The 16,258-nt window shown below is 37.9% G+C and overlaps 1 protein-coding gene across 1 annotated transcript; it reads left to right on the top strand.

Annotated features, from left to right (window-relative positions):
• Positions 1-312: 312 nt before the first annotated feature.
• Positions 313-15,607, top strand: LOC110458750 (the record flags this gene model as incomplete). Its single annotated transcript, XM_021510638.1, has 10 exons — positions 313-726; positions 1,793-1,852; positions 3,045-3,281; positions 3,877-3,995; positions 10,256-10,605; positions 10,697-11,582; positions 11,790-11,817; positions 12,099-12,398; positions 12,874-13,174; positions 15,048-15,607. Coding segments are annotated over 10 exons (2,726 nt in total), but the record flags the coding sequence as incomplete, so codon positions are not given.
• Between the last annotated feature and the right edge of the window lie 651 nt (positions 15,608-16,258).

Raw genomic sequence — 16,258 nt, 5'->3', positions numbered from 1 at the left:
GGTGTACTGTATGTCTGCATGTGAGAGTATCGGTGTACTGTATGTTTGTATGTGAGAGTATGGGTGGACTGTATGTTTGCATGTGATAGTATGGGTGTACTGTATGTCTGCATGTGATAGTATTGGTGTACTGTAATGCCTAGTTGATATATATGTATCAAAATAAAACAAATTGGAAAAAAACCCTTCCATACATTATTTAAATCTAGGTGAATAATTACTATAGTTTTAGTCCTAACCATAACGTTTACACTCTCAAATAAGGTAACTGTTCTTCATTTTATAAGAGATCAATATTTTTATTTTCGTCAGAACGTTTGGAGCGGGGGGAGCAGCAACAACAGTACACGGCAGGAATCGCTGACAATGTTGAACACCCTTGTAATATCACCATTACTGTCGTTGGTCAACATGGAGTCGGAAAGTCCTGTTTCGTCCGACAACTCAAACAAGAATATATTCCGGAAGGCGGACCAGGCCCGACGGATACCGCTGATATCTATGTCAACTATATGGGCTACAACCCAGACACCGGTTTCCAACAGAAACTCGATATTGACGGAGAAATTGTGACTAGTCGTCAGCGACTAAAACGGATAATAGATCGATACCGAGAAGACAAAAAGACCTCTGTACAACCGTCCTCAAGTGATAGCCAAACGACACCATTACCAACTAACGGCGCGGCTGCGTCATCGGCTGCGTCATCTGCTGCAAATAGCACAGGTAACAGAAAAACACATCAAATAAATGTCATCACCTTGTTCATAATGCAGTTAAAACGAATCCTGTGATCGCATACTAATTTAAACCATTATTAGGGTTTCAAAATTATATCGCATCTTTTGTAAATAACATAATATCATCTTTATACACTTTTACCACCTAGCGGTAGTATGATAAATTCATTCCCATAGGTTGTCAGTATGTGAATACTCAAGAAGAAGTTAAGAACGACTTGGGAACAACTTTAGAAGAACTTATAAACGATTTTTCCCATTTCCTGGCATTTGGGAACGTATTTTCTCTTAAAGAAAACGTCTGCTCGCGCCAAGTGACGTCTAACCGGAAATAGTATTCAAACAAAAGTTATATACAGTTACGAGGTCATATTCTGAGGAGAACAACATCATTCTGGGCGTAAATGTGCATGTTGAAAAGCCAATGGCGATAAGTTTGTTTTAAAAATATTTTTTCGACATAATTTTAAGGTTCATGGTATTTCCTCCGAGCAAATCTTCTATTTGTATACGTTTGTCCCAGACCGATGTTTTAAGATCGATGACCATTGAGCCTAGAAGTCATTTGGAAAATAAGTTGATTTTTTACGGATGGAAATATGTAAGGTAGTAATATATAGATGATAATCTATAATTTTAATTAGTATTTATTTAGAAAAAAATATTAACGCATACCTCTTATTATATCTCAATTGCATGAGTTATTTCATATTTTTATTTCCAAATACTTGTTGCATCCGTATGATTGTATTTGTTATTCAAACAAAATCAATCGACAAACATGTCATGTTCAAATGGATTAATTAACAGGCAAGTCTGTAAGTTCTTACCATGAGTAGGCATATTGATACAAATGACAAATACTGCGGAAAATGTATAAAATAATAAATGAGGGGAGATAATGGCCATCTATAAAAATGAAATTAAGACTCCTATTACAATAAGTGTACAATATACAACCAGTTTAATATCTTTGATATAAACTCACAATCAGGAAAACAGTAAATAACTAATAAATCCACAGATAAAATATTATCATACTTCCTCTGCAGGTGTCATACAGAAATTGAAACGACTCTTCTTAAAAATATTCTCCAGAAAGAAAGCTACAGGTAAGGTACAAAACAAACTTTATTTTCATGAACGTCAAAGCTATCAACAATGAGTAATCGGATAAACGAAACAATGATCCATAATTCATTTGGATTTCATCAGAAAAGCACGACATGAAAATATCGACAAAATATTTACATTTGCTCTGCATCCTTCCATTGTAATGCATTGAGGAGGAAAATGTTTTTTTATGAGACTATAACAACCTTTGCTATTGTGACGTCATCAATCTCGTTTGTGACGTCATCAATTTCATTGTACCTACTTTTAAAGAACTGTTGGAAATAACTAAATACTATAACTACTCTATCAAAATGTAGATATAAATTATGAATATTTTAGCAAATATTGGTATGGTCCTATAACACGCATTGCTATTGCTGACAAACTTACATAAAGCCTTATACAGATTGTCATCAATAGCCAGGTGTGTTAAAGGACTTTGAACAAAATTGCTGAAATATACCCGGCTCTATCTAAAACTTTTACTGAAAGTTTTAGATGCATTGTTTATATAGCCAAGTAATATACATTGCAAATACCCCTGTAATTATGTATACTAGACATTACAAATACCCTTTAATTATGTATACTAGACATTACAAATACCCCTGTAATTATGTATACTAGACATTGCAAACACCCCTGTAATTATGTATACTAGACATTACAAATACCCCTGTAATTATGTATACTAGACATTACAAATATCCCTGTAATTATGTTTACTAGACATTACAAATACCCCTGTAATTATGTATACTAGACATTACAAATACCCCTGTAAGTATGTATACTAGACATTACAAATACCCCTGTAATTATGCATACTAGACATTACAAATACCCCTGTAATTATGTATACTAGACATTACAATACCCCTGTAAGTATGTATACTAGACATTACAAATACCTCTGTAATTATGCATACTAGACATTACAAATACCCCTATAATTATGTATACTAGACATTACAAATACCCCTGTAATTATGTATACTAGACATTACAAATACCCCTGTAATTATGTATACTAGACAGGATAAATACCCCTGTTATTATGTATACTAGACATTACAAATACCCCTGTAATTATGTATACTAGACCAGCAGGGGGTTCGTGGTTGTGGATAATATTATTATCATTACCATGGTTAGCACTTTGTTTATGTATTGAAATAATTCGTTCAGAGGAAGTTCAACAAGTGGACCTTTGTAGTGAACAGAGAAGCGTTATAGGGGAGGTAATGCGCACCGATTTAGATGACAGAGTTGATGAAACGAAGGGCTACGTCACCATCTACGACTTCGGAGGGGAGAAGGTGTTCTATAACACGCATCATTGCTTTATGTCAAGCAACATGGTCTTTGTCCTGGTGTTTAACGTGGCTATGTGTCTGGACCCCAGCACAGCAAAGGATGGTTACGGTAGGGTTTAAACTATTTTTACCCTTTATAACTTTTTCAATTGTCCTTTTGCTTTAATCTTAAAACATGTCTTTGTTTTATATTCTCTATAACACACAAAGTGACTATAGGCCTTTCTGTTTCAGGATGACGCAAAGTTGTAAGCGGGTTGAGTGTAGGAGTCTCTTTTCCTAGTTATGGAATAAATCTATAACTCATAGATATGTGAATTTATGTTCAAGTTGTAGCTTAAGCTAAAAACGTATTTGGCGCGGTAAATCCGATTTTGAAGGAAAATCTACACATCTAAAACCTTTTCTCACTGCAACTCAAAAGTGATAGCAACATTTTGCTTTAAAAAATTTACCATCATCTTGAACATATGTTGTTATGTTAACACTGTTTCAAAAGCAAATATTTCCTCCGGAGATGTTTATCATGTCTTCCGATCGGCTGTGACATTTTCTTGTAATGCAGACTTGATTAAATAAAAAAAAAACATGCATGAACAACATGAGCGTAAGTTAGCTAATTTGTTTGAAGTTTTTTCGTTTCGTTCAAATAATAAAAGTACAGGCCCCATCGGATATGAACAACTTATTTTTTTATTTTAAAGAAAGTATTGAGTCCTGGTTGAGGTCTATTGCTACGTATGCAGTTGACAAAGCAGTACAGGGAACAGGAACGCCTCCCATCATTCTTGTTGGATCTCACTTGGACAGCGTGTCTGAAAACGTAAGGATTATAAAGCATTATATATATTATTTTGGTTCGAAAACTTATAAAATGGTCTTGCATGGTTAAATATTTTTGATAGACAGACGTTTTTTTACGTTTTCTTAATACTTGGAATTTTGTTTGTACGACTAATAAATTGAAGTATTTTTTCAAAGTATTTCTATTTCTGTTTTTAAATCCGCATGTTACAAAACCAGCTGCTTGATATTCCGTCTTTGCGTATTGCAGAGTTATCTTCTCTTGTGACCAGGTATTGATTGTTACGTCATTGGTTTGTGTGAGAAAATTACGTCGTTTTCTCAACAATTGATGACGTTACTCTCACAAACAAATGACGTAACTATCAATACCTGCTCACAAGAGAAGATAACTCTGCAATACGAAAAGACGGAATAGTGCTATTAGAGAGCTTTCTCGAAATCCCCTTTGTTCATTTTACTCAAATATTTGGAACACTAGTTTTGAAGGAGCACACTTCATCACGTCTACAAAAGTGAACCTCATATTGATTATGCAGTCCTCTGCTTGTGTTAATCACATGGGCAAGTTATACGCGTATTTCTGTGTTTACGCCTGATATTGGTCCAGACACAATCAATAACATGGATTGAATATGAGTAATTTAAAAACATTTGGAAATTTGGCGAATCAAAGGGGTACATTTACTTTCTTCGGACTTAATTTTCATTAACACGACACATAAACAGAGGCACACTGTAAAATGACTGAAATGCCCAACATCCCGGCACTAATTGCTGCAAGATTGAGTGACGTATAATGTCCTCGTCAGGTATTAGATATAACATGTACTAGTGTGATTGATAACGGAAACGTGAGGGGGACATAAACCTCTTCTAAAATACGAGCCAAAGTTCTGTCAAATATGCATAGTTACTTTACCAATCAATTATAACAAGTTCAAAATTTAATGAAAAATGTGTCATTAATATTATTTCGCGTTGATAGTAATTTCCGCTAGGTAATTGGTCTGGAATGATCAACATAAATAGAAGGGCTTACTAACATCACATGAACCGACTTCATTTCTCTATGTCCTTTAATGCGGCGGATAAGTTAATTGTATCCATTGTAATAAATGTTAGGAAAGTTCAGATTAAATCCCTACGTTATCATGGTGTAACACAGTCAACACAGTAAGATGTGGGTAGTCAGTCAACACAGTAAGATGTGGGTAGTCAGTCAACACAGTAACATGTGGGTAGTCAGTCAACACAGTAAGATGTGGGTAGTCAGTCAACACAGTAAGATGTGGGTAGTCAGTCAACACAGTAAGATGTGGGTAGTCAGTCAACACAGTAAGATGTGGGTAGTCAGTCAACACAGTAAGATGTGGGTAGTCAGTCAACACAGTAAGATGTGGGTAGTCAGTCAACACAGTAAGATGTGGGTAGTCAGTCAACACAGTAAGATGTGGGTAGTCAGTCAACACAGTAAGATGTGGGTAGTCAGTCAACACAGTAAGATGTGGGTAGTCAGTCAACACAGTAAGATGTGGGTAGTCAGTCAACACAGTAAGATGTGGGTAGTCAGTCAACACAGTAAGATGTGGGTAGTCAGTCAACACAGTAAGATGTGGGTAGTCAGTCAACACAGTAAGATGTGGGTAGTCAGTCAACACAGTAAGATGTGGGTAGTCAGTCAACACAGTAAGATGTGGGTAGTCAGTCAACACAGTAAGATGTGGGTAGTCAGTCAACACAGTAAGATGTGGGTAGTCAGTCAACACAGTAAGATGTGGGTAGTCAGTCAACACAGTAAGATGTGGGTAGTCAGTCAACACAGTAAGATGTGGGTAGTCAGTCAACACAGTAAGATGTGGGTAGTCAGTCAACACAGTAAGATGTGGGTAGTCAGTCAACACAGTAAGATGTGGGTAGTCAGTCAACACAGTAAGATGTGGGTAGTCAGTCAACACAGTAAGATGTGGGTAGTCAGTCAACACAGTAAGATGTGGGTAGTCAGTCAACACAGTAAGATGTGGGTAGTCAGTCAACACAGTAAGATGTGGGTAGTCAGTCAACACAGTAAGATGTGGGTAGTCAGTCAACACAGTAAGATGTGGGTAGTCAGTCAACACAGTAAGATGTGGGTAGTCAGTCAACACAGTAAGATGTGGGTAGTCAGTCAACACAGTAAGATGTGGGTAGTCAGTCAACACAGTAAGATGTGGGTAGTCAGTCAACACAGTAAGATGTGGGTAGTCAGTCAACACAGTAAGATGTGGGTAGTCAGTCAACACAGTAAGATGTGGGTAGTCAGTCAACACAGTAAGATGTGGGTAGTCAGTCAACACAGTAAGATGTGGGTAGTCAGTCAACACAGTAAGATGTGGGTAGTCAGTCAACACAGTAAGATGTGGGTAGTCAGTCAACACAGTAAGATGTGGGTAGTCAGTCAACACAGTAAGATGTGGGTAGTCAGTCAACACAGTAAGATGTGGGTAGTCAGTCAACACAGTAAGATGTGGGTAGTCAGTCAACACAGTAAGATGTGGGTAGTCAGTCAACACAGTAAGATGTGGGTAGTCAGTCAACACAGTAAGATGTGGGTAGTCAGTCAACACAGTAAGATGTGGGTAGTCAGTCAACACAGTAAGATGTGGGTAGTCAGTCAACACAGTAAGATGTGGGTAGTCAGTCAACACAGTAAGATGTGGGTAGTCAGTCAACACAGTAAGATGTGGGTAGTCAGTCAACACAGTAAGATGTGGGTAGTCAGTCAACACAGTAAGATGTGGGTAGTCAGTCAACACAGTAAGATGTGGGTAGTCAGTCAACACAGTAAGATGTGGGTAGTCAGTCAACACAGTAAGATGTGGGTAGTCAGTCAACACAGTAAGATGTGGGTAGTCAGTCAACACAGTAAGATGTGGGTAGTCAGTCAACACAGTAAGATGTGGGTAGTCAGTCAACACAGTAAGATGTGGGTAGTCAGTCAACACAGTAAGATGTGGGTAGTCAGTCAACACAGTAAGATGTGGGTAGTCAGTCAACACAGTAAGATGTGGGTAGTCAGTCAACACAGTAAGATGTGGGTAGTCAGTCAACACAGTAAGATGTGGGTAGTCAGTCAACACAGTAAGATGTGGGTAGTCAGTCAACACAGTAAGATGTGGGTAGTCAGTCAACACAGTAAGATGTGGGTAGTCAGTCAACACAGTAAGATGTGGGTAGTCAGTCAACACAGTAAGATGTGGGTAGTCAGTCAACACAGTAAGATGTGGGTAGTCAGTCAACACAGTAAGATGTGGGTAGTCAGTCAACACAGTAAGATGTGGGTAGTCAGTCAACACAGTAAGATGTGGGTAGTCAGTCAACACAGTAAGATGTGGGTAGTCAGTCAACACAGTAAGATGTGGGTAGTCAGTCAACACAGTAAGATGTGGGTAGTCAGTCAACACAGTAAGATGTGGGTAGTCAGTCAACACAGTAAGATGTGGGTAGTCAGTCAACACAGTAAGATGTGGGTAGTCAGTCAACACAGTAAGATGTGGGTAGTCAGTCAACACAGTAAGATGTGGGTAGTCAGTCAACACAGTAAGATGTGGGTAGTCAGTCAACACAGTAAGATGTGGGTAGTCAGTCAACACAGTAAGATGTGGGTAGTCAGTCAACACAGTAAGATGTGGGTAGTCAGTCAACACAGTAAGATGTGGGTAGTCAGTCAACACAGTAAGATGTGGGTAGTCAGTCAACACAGTAAGATGTGGGTAGTCAGTCAACACAGTAAGATGTGGGTAGTCAGTCAACACAGTAAGATGTGGGTAGTCAGTCAACACAGTAAGATGTGGGTAGTCAGTCAACACAGTAAGATGTGGGTAGTCAGTCAACACAGTAAGATGTGGGTAGTCAGTCAACACAGTAAGATGTGGGTAGTCAGTCAACACAGTAAGATGTGGGTAGTCAGTCAACACAGTAAGATGTGGGTAGTCAGTCAACACAGTAAGATGTGGGTAGTCAGTCAACACAGTAAGATGTGGGTAGTCAGTCAACACAGTAAGATGTGGGTAGTCAGTCAACACAGTAAGATGTGGGTAGTCAGTCAACACAGTAAGATGTGGGTAGTCAGTCAACACAGTAAGATGTGGGTAGTCAGTCAACACAGTAAGATGTGGGTAGTCAGTCAACACAGTAAGATGTGGGTAGTCAGTCAACACAGTAAGATGTGGGTAGTCAGTCAACACAGTAAGATGTGGGTAGTCAGTCAACACAGTAAGATGTGGGTAGTCAGTCAACACAGTAAGATGTGGGTAGTCAGTCAACACAGTAAGATGTGGGTAGTCAGTCAACACAGTAAGATGTGGGTAGTCAGTCAACACAGTAAGATGTGGGTAGTCAGTCAACACAGTAAGATGTGGGTAGTCAGTCAACACAGTAAGATGTGGGTAGTCAGTCAACACAGTAAGATGTGGGTAGTCAGTCAACACAGTAAGATGTGGGTAGTCAGTCAACACAGTAAGATGTGGGTAGTCAGTCAACACAGTAAGATGTGGGTAGTCAGTCAACACAGTAAGATGTGGGTAGTCAGTCAACACAGTAAGATGTGGGTAGTCAGTCAACACAGTAAGATGTGGGTAGTCAGTCAACACAGTAAGATGTGGGTAGTCAGTCAACACAGTAAGATGTGGGTAGTCAGTCAACACAGTAAGATGTGGGTAGTCAGTCAACACAGTAAGATGTGGGTAGTCAGTCAACACAGTAAGATGTGGGTAGTCAGTCAACACAGTAAGATGTGGGTAGTCAGTCAACACAGTAAGATGTGGGTAGTCAGTCAACACAGTAAGATGTGGGTAGTCAGTCAACACAGTAAGATGTGGGTAGTCAGTCAACACAGTAAGATGTGGGTAGTCAGTCAACACAGTAAGATGTGGGTAGTCAGTCAACACAGTAAGATGTGGGTAGTCAGTCAACACAGTAAGATGTGGGTAGTCAGTCAACACAGTAAGATGTGGGTAGTCAGTCAACACAGTAAGATGTGGGTAGTCAGTCAACACAGTAAGATGTGGGTAGTCAGTCAACACAGTAAGATGTGGGTAGTCAGTCAACACAGTAAGATGTGGGTAGTCAGTCAACACAGTAAGATGTGGGTAGTCAGTCAACACAGTAAGATGTGGGTAGTCAGTCAACACAGTAAGATGTGGGTAGTCAGTCAACACAGTAAGATGTGGGTAGTCAGTCAACACAGTAAGATGTGGGTAGTCAGTCAACACAGTAAGATGTGGGTAGTCAGTCAACACAGTAAGATGTGGGTAGTCAGTCAACACAGTAAGATGTGGGTAGTCAGTCAACACAGTAAGATGTGGGTAGTCAGTCAACACAGTAAGATGTGGGTAGTCAGTCAACACAGTAAGATGTGGGTAGTCAGTCAACACAGTAAGATGTGGGTAGTCAGTCAACACAGTAAGATGTGGGTAGTCAGTCAACACAGTAAGATGTGGGTAGTCAGTCAACACAGTAAGATGTGGGTAGTCAGTCAACACAGTAAGATGTGGGTAGTCAGTCAACACAGTAAGATGTGGGTAGTCAGTCAACACAGTAAGATGTGGGTAGTCAGTCAACACAGTAAGATGTGGGTAGTCAGTCAACACAGTAAGATGTGGGTAGTCAGTCAACACAGTAAGATGTGGGTAGTCAGTCAACACAGTAAGATGTGGGTAGTCAGTCAACACAGTAAGATGTGGGTAGTCAGTCAACACAGTAAGATGTGGGTAGTCAGTCAACACAGTAAGATGTGGGTAGTCAGTCAACACAGTAAGATGTGGGTAGTCAGTCAACACAGTAAGATGTGGGTAGTCAGTCAACACAGTAAGATGTGGGTAGTCAGTCAACACAGTAAGATGTGGGTAGTCAGTCAACACAGTAAGATGTGGGTAGTCAGTCAACACAGTAAGATGTGGGTAGCAGGGATGCGTATAGTTGTACATTTACAGCTCCGATTAGAAATAATTAACATATTGTTTTGTTCGGAAATTAAGAGCACACTTTATTAGTTATGTTTTATGTATTTTCAATTTGATGGGCCCTAAAACCCAAAAAATCAGTATGCTGTTAATTGTTATTCGGAGTGGAAGTTTTAAATGAAACTAACATTTTACGTTTGCTTGTTAAAACATAGAGAATATATAGAGAAGATTGAAAGAAGCTGAAACCAATGTTATATTATCGACTTCTCCTAACAATAATTGCCAAAAATGGTATATTTTATAAGGATTCTAACATATGCCTTTTTATACCTAGAATGAAGAACAGCAAAAACTATTTGACTCTGTGCTAGAAAAGCTTTGGGAGAAACCTGAAATCCGTGACATCATGAAAAAACATGTACAGGAAGAGTTTCCCGTTGCAAAGCTTAATGATTCCACGACAAATCAAGACACGTACAAGCGAGTGTGGAAAAAAATCATAGAGATTGCACCACTCCAATCTCAGTGGATGGAGGTCGTACCTGCGCGATGGGTCGCCTTGGAACACGAGCTGGTGAGACTGAAGAATACGGAGAAGTGTATCCTGACATATGCAGAATTGTTAGAAATCAACAGCAAGTTGGCTGTGCCATTAGCAGAAGATGACGTCATGAAATTTCTGTTGTAAGTAAAAACTCCTCCAAACACATGTTGTATCAAATACGCTTCACTATATATGATATTCGTTTTAAAACAGACGTTGGTTATTTTTCAGAAACCTGAAGTTTTCCGCATCTTTCCTGTGTTTTGATCTTCATAGCAAGACACCGTTCATCGTTCTTCAAGCACAATGGATAATAGATGCATTCAAAGCCATCATCACAGATCCAAAGTTCGCTACAAAAACACTGCCGGCGAATCAGAGGCTTCAGTGGTCAGACTATGAAAGATCCGGTATTTTACCAGATGACTTCATTAAACAACTTTGGGGGCGATACGAGAAATACCGATTTTTAGAACAGGGAGACAAACTGTGCATTGTAATGGAAACTCTTGGTTTACTATCCAGACCATTGTCGGTAGGTAATGAGGTGGAGTACTTTATAGTGCCTAGTATTCTCCAAGCAGCAGATCCCGAGATAATTCGTCCGGTACTTGATGATCCAGACACTGTCAAAACTGTCGCTCTTTGCCTAAAGTTCGACAATCCATTCATCCAACAGGCCTTGTGGGACAAACTGATTGCCGCCTGCATTCACAGGTTTGAACGATTAAAAGGGTCAGGGCTTGACGGTTCAAAGATCATCCAGCGTGGATTTGCCTGTCTGCAAGTTGATTTCCTATGGAATATGATCATCAACTGCAAGGACAATGCTATGAAAGTGGTCATGTTCAGGAAGAGTAGGGATCGCAAACAACCGCTGGCAGGAACCGGAATCAACCTCCGCAAAGTGTTTGAAATTCTTCTCAATAGAATTCTTGAGATGAATTATCAAAGTCACTTAAAGTACCAATTCTACCTCCATAACGACTACCAATTTGCACCTTATGAGACAATGGTGAAGGAAGAACATCTCCAGCAAACCACCGAAAGTCTGCAATGCGGCGGTAAAAATGGGCCTGGATGGATAGACAGAGATGATCTCTACATTTGGTTCGAGGTACTTTAGGGTTAGGGTTAGGGTTATACTTTATACATTATTTTCATAATTGATTAACGATTTTACATCATACTTTTCTTTAAAAAATCAGTGTTGTTTTACAGTTTTTGTGTTTTATAATTCTTGATAAATCAAACGATCTTATTGTTATTCCTGGTGAGGTATTTGTATTGAGCTATTGATTATTCTGCTTTCTGGCTTTTGTAGATGAAGAGGACTGATGACCGTCGTTTTGGTAAGCAAGTATCATTACAAATATATAAAAAAAAAATATGTAAAAATTAATTGGTTGGCCTGCAAGTGGGCGAATGAACGTGCAATCGAGCGTCTACACTAATGCCTTAAAATATCACTTACTCCAACTAGGAGGATATAATTCTGACGTCCGATCTTGCTATCATTATTGACCATTCGCTATCAATTAATTAATTAATTTCCTAAACATGTAGTGCTGTTAGTTTAGATCAGATTTGTATATTGATATCAATTTATGTTGGTTAGTTATGTTTGTTATAGATAAAACAACGAAACAGTTGTCTCCCAAAGAGATGGGAAGGATCTCCAGATACGTCGGGGAAGCATACTACACGTTCTTTATCGAACTGGATTGTCCGGTAGAGATCATGGAACAGGAAATGAAAGAGCACCACCATCTCGCGTTTAGATCCCGCATCACGAAGATCTTCTTGCATCTTCTCAAAATAAAGAAGGATGTATCTTTCGCGACTATAGCTGATGCCATGTCAAAACACGGGATGGATCCTACAAAACTCAGTAACATTATTGACTCTCAGAGCAACGTGAAAAACTCTTATGGTAAGGAATGTGTCTATTGGCATTAATTTGTTCTCTTGTAAACTCGAACTTTTCTCTCCATCTCATTGTTCATCTTTTTTTTATATTTTGTTGAAAACATCTCTTATACGAAAGGAAATTTGCAACAGGCATTGCCAATGCAAGCTTTGTCCTATTTTTTGTGCTCTTCTTCTTTCTTTAATTTAGCATCTGTTAATAGCAATAGTCGTTTGTGTCATTCCTAAAGGAGAGAGTAAAATTTCGGGAAAATATCAAGTTTGTGATTCCCCTAGATAGGCCCAATTCCCGCGGTGAAATATCGAGAACCCGGAAGCTTAGTTCATCTCTAAAGCTCGCATCTTCGCCACATTTGTATTCATTTCCGAATTTGAATAACACTTTCAGGAAAAATCACATGTATGTTTAGTTATATTTATCTATTGTTACTTGTTTATGTTGTTTTCTTTACTAATTGTACGAAGTTATTTCTTCCCAGGTGACACGTTACCTACAAAATGGTTGCAGCAGTGCCTTTCTGTTAACGATGCTAAAAGCATTGCCGAATGGGTAGACATTAAGGCATATTTTAATATGTTCCTGGAGCTGGGTTTCCCACCCGCAAAGGTGGATGATTTCGACGACCAATACAGGAACGAGAAAACCCGGGTGAAGGTCACTGCCATGCTTGAAGCGTTCATTTGTGAGATCAAGCCCTGCCCAACTGTGAACAAAATTCTTCTGGCGATGCAAGAATGCGATATGGACACCGAACCTGTCATCAATGCATTTAAACAAAGGTAGTGTTATTGTAAAGTTATGTTTTGATTTGCTGTGTTGATTTCCGATAAACAGAAAGTGTTCTTCAGATCTACCACTAATTTCTTTACGTCCAAGGCGTTGCAGTGGATAGCGCACTTGCCTTCACCANCCCCCCACCCCCACGCGCTAATATTCGGGCCAACAAAAGTGATTAATATAAGCTGATATAACTTTTACATAATTGTTCTAAAATTAATAAAGTTTATAGAGAAGAAGCTGAAAAACGATTTTTTGACATTTGACCCCTTTCACCTTGAACGTCGGTCAAGGTCATCTATTTTCACAAGTTTTATAGCCAATTACCTGAGCACCTTATTAATGAAATATCTAGCCCAAGACCTTGTAGACCTTGAGAAGAAGATTTTTTTAAATGTGTTACCCAAAATTGCACTTTTGAAATTTGACCCCTACCGAAAACCGGAAGTTGACTTTTGAAACAGCATTTTCTTATTGCAATCAAAAGCAATTGATAGCAGTATGCTACTAAGCAAATATCATCGCAATGGGTTTCTTGATTATCTAGTAGGTTGGTCGGGTGGTGCAGTGTATAGCGCACTTGCCTTTCACCAAGGCGGCCGGGATTAGATTCCCCGATCGGACGTGAAAAGGTTGGGTCACCTGCCCGACCACGTGGGGTTTTTGCGGGTTCTCTGGTTTCCTCCCACACTAAGACCCCCCACACGCGAACATCCGGGCCAACAAAAGTGATTAATATAAGATGAAATAACTTGTTTCATAATTGTTGTAAAATTAATAAATTATTGGAAAGAAGCTGTAAAACGATTTTTAGACATTTGACCCCTTTCACCTTGAAAGTAGGTCAAGGTCATCTATTTTCACAAGCTTGATAGCCAATTGCCTGAGCACCTTATATATGAAATATCTAGACCCAAGACCTTGTAGACCTTAAGAAGAAGATTTTTTAAAATGTGTTACTCAAAATTGCACTTTTAAAATTTGACCCCTGCCGAAAAAGAAAAGTTTTACACAAAAATGTTTCCTGAAAAAAAGTTTTCTTTTGTTAATGTCAAAAACATATCCAAAGATGAATTTAATATGTTCAGCCATCAAGGAGGTATGTTTATTAAGGTAAAAACAGATAGCGTCCATTTCGTTTTTTCAAAGAAGTCAAGAACCTTATCATTAGAAACACTATCTGGGGAAGCTTGTATGCGATAAATAATTGAAAAAATGTTAGACGGATAGTTGAGAAAAATTGATTTTAACATATTGTCAACATTTCAAAAAGATAAAAGGAAATTTTTAATATGGCGTACAGTGCAAACGGAAAACGTTATAGAAAAACTGAAAACAGTTAATTCATCGAAATAATATACTACATTGATTTCAAAATGATGTTTTGAAAAATGAAAAAGTTAAAAAAAATGGTGACATTTTGACCCAACAGCGAGGATTTTATTTGATTTTTTTTGTGATAACATGTAATAAAAAAAAGTTAGCCCTGACAAATATCTACAAATAATATACGTATATGACTTGTGTACAATCAACAGTTTTTGAGTTATGGCTATTTTAAGATTTTGACCTATGACGTCATGGCGGCCATATTGGATTATTAACCTACTTGAAAATGTCACAATGACACCTTTTGACGTTGGCCTACAATATACGTATAAGACACATCTGATACCAATCAAAAGATTAGGTGGCCCCAAAATCAGGGAAGGAGAATAAGAAGAAGAACAATAAGAAACATAACAATTCCAAGGTCTCTTCACCAGTTGATTAAAAACCCTTATTATATAAATATCAATAAAACTATGTTCTACGTAACACATGCCAGTGCATTCTTTAGTAGTATCCTTATTTTTAATGTTTTATTGATTTTAGATTAAAGAAGTATTCATTGACGAAAGAGTGACGTGTGAATGACGCACTTTGTCACGGATAAAGATGGACCAGATGCAGTAAGACGTATATAGACAGTAAAGATGAGGATGAACCTATTTGCTTTATTAGGACACTTACGTTATAGTAAATGTATGCATTTAGATGTGCGCTCAAATACAGAAGAACTGTGTACCGTAATGTAATTGATAACAATATGATATGCAGATTCATGGTACCAACGAGAGAAAAAGACAAAGACAGAGATAGAGAGAGACAGAGATAGAGAGAGACAGAGACATGATTATTAAATTTCAAAATATTTATTTCATTTAGAAAAATCCTTATTCATGTAAAGTGTGTTCATCATATGTTTCCATTTATGTGAGTGATATTGCTATCGCATTTAAAGATATCTCATTGTATGTAATGATATTATTTGATTATAGCCTTTGGCTGAGGTCGATACCTGGATTTATCGACTCGCGAAAAGATATATGGACAGAGGACGCAGTCCAAGGTCTATATATCTTTTCTCGAGTCGATAAGTCCAGGTATTGACCGAAGTTAAAGGCTACAATTGTTTTATTATTTTACAAAACAGTAATGCAAGCAATCTGAAAAAAAAATTTCGGAAGTGGGACGGTGCACTGTAGCGTGCCAATATGTGAAAATAGGAAAAACTATATGGAATTCGTTAATTACTGTGTTTAAATCACTTATTACTAAAACTAACTTTAATGTGAACCATATCAACTAATTAAATCCACTAATAAGCAAAAAAATGTTTTTCCACTTTTCACGAATTGGGTTGCACATGATAAGATAAATCCTATCAACCCAATATGTGAAAACATGAAAAAAAATATAAAAATTCCAAAATAACTTTCTGTTTATTACTAATTATTCATAGAAGCTCTAATGTGAACAATTTCCACTAATAAGATAGACTCATTAGCCAAAATATACAAAGATTGTTGTTTCACTTTTCACGAATTGGGTTGCACATGATAGGATAAATCCTATCAACCCAATATGTGAAAACATGAAAAAATGTTTTAAATTCCGTAATAACTTTCTGTTAATAAAATATTATTCAAAGAAGCTCTAATGTGAACAATTTCCAAATATAAGATACACTAATTAGCCAAAATATACAAAGTTTTTTGTTCACTTTTCACGAATTGGGTTGCACATGATAGGACAAATCCTAT

This window comes from Mizuhopecten yessoensis, unplaced genomic scaffold, assembly GCF_002113885.1.
Source record: "Mizuhopecten yessoensis strain PY_sf001 unplaced genomic scaffold, ASM211388v2 scaffold9739, whole genome shotgun sequence".
NCBI classification, from domain to species: domain Eukaryota; kingdom Metazoa; phylum Mollusca; class Bivalvia; order Pectinida; family Pectinidae; genus Mizuhopecten; species Mizuhopecten yessoensis.
Note: the sequence above shows the minus strand (reverse complement) of the source record. Positions and strands in the feature narration are given on the sequence as shown.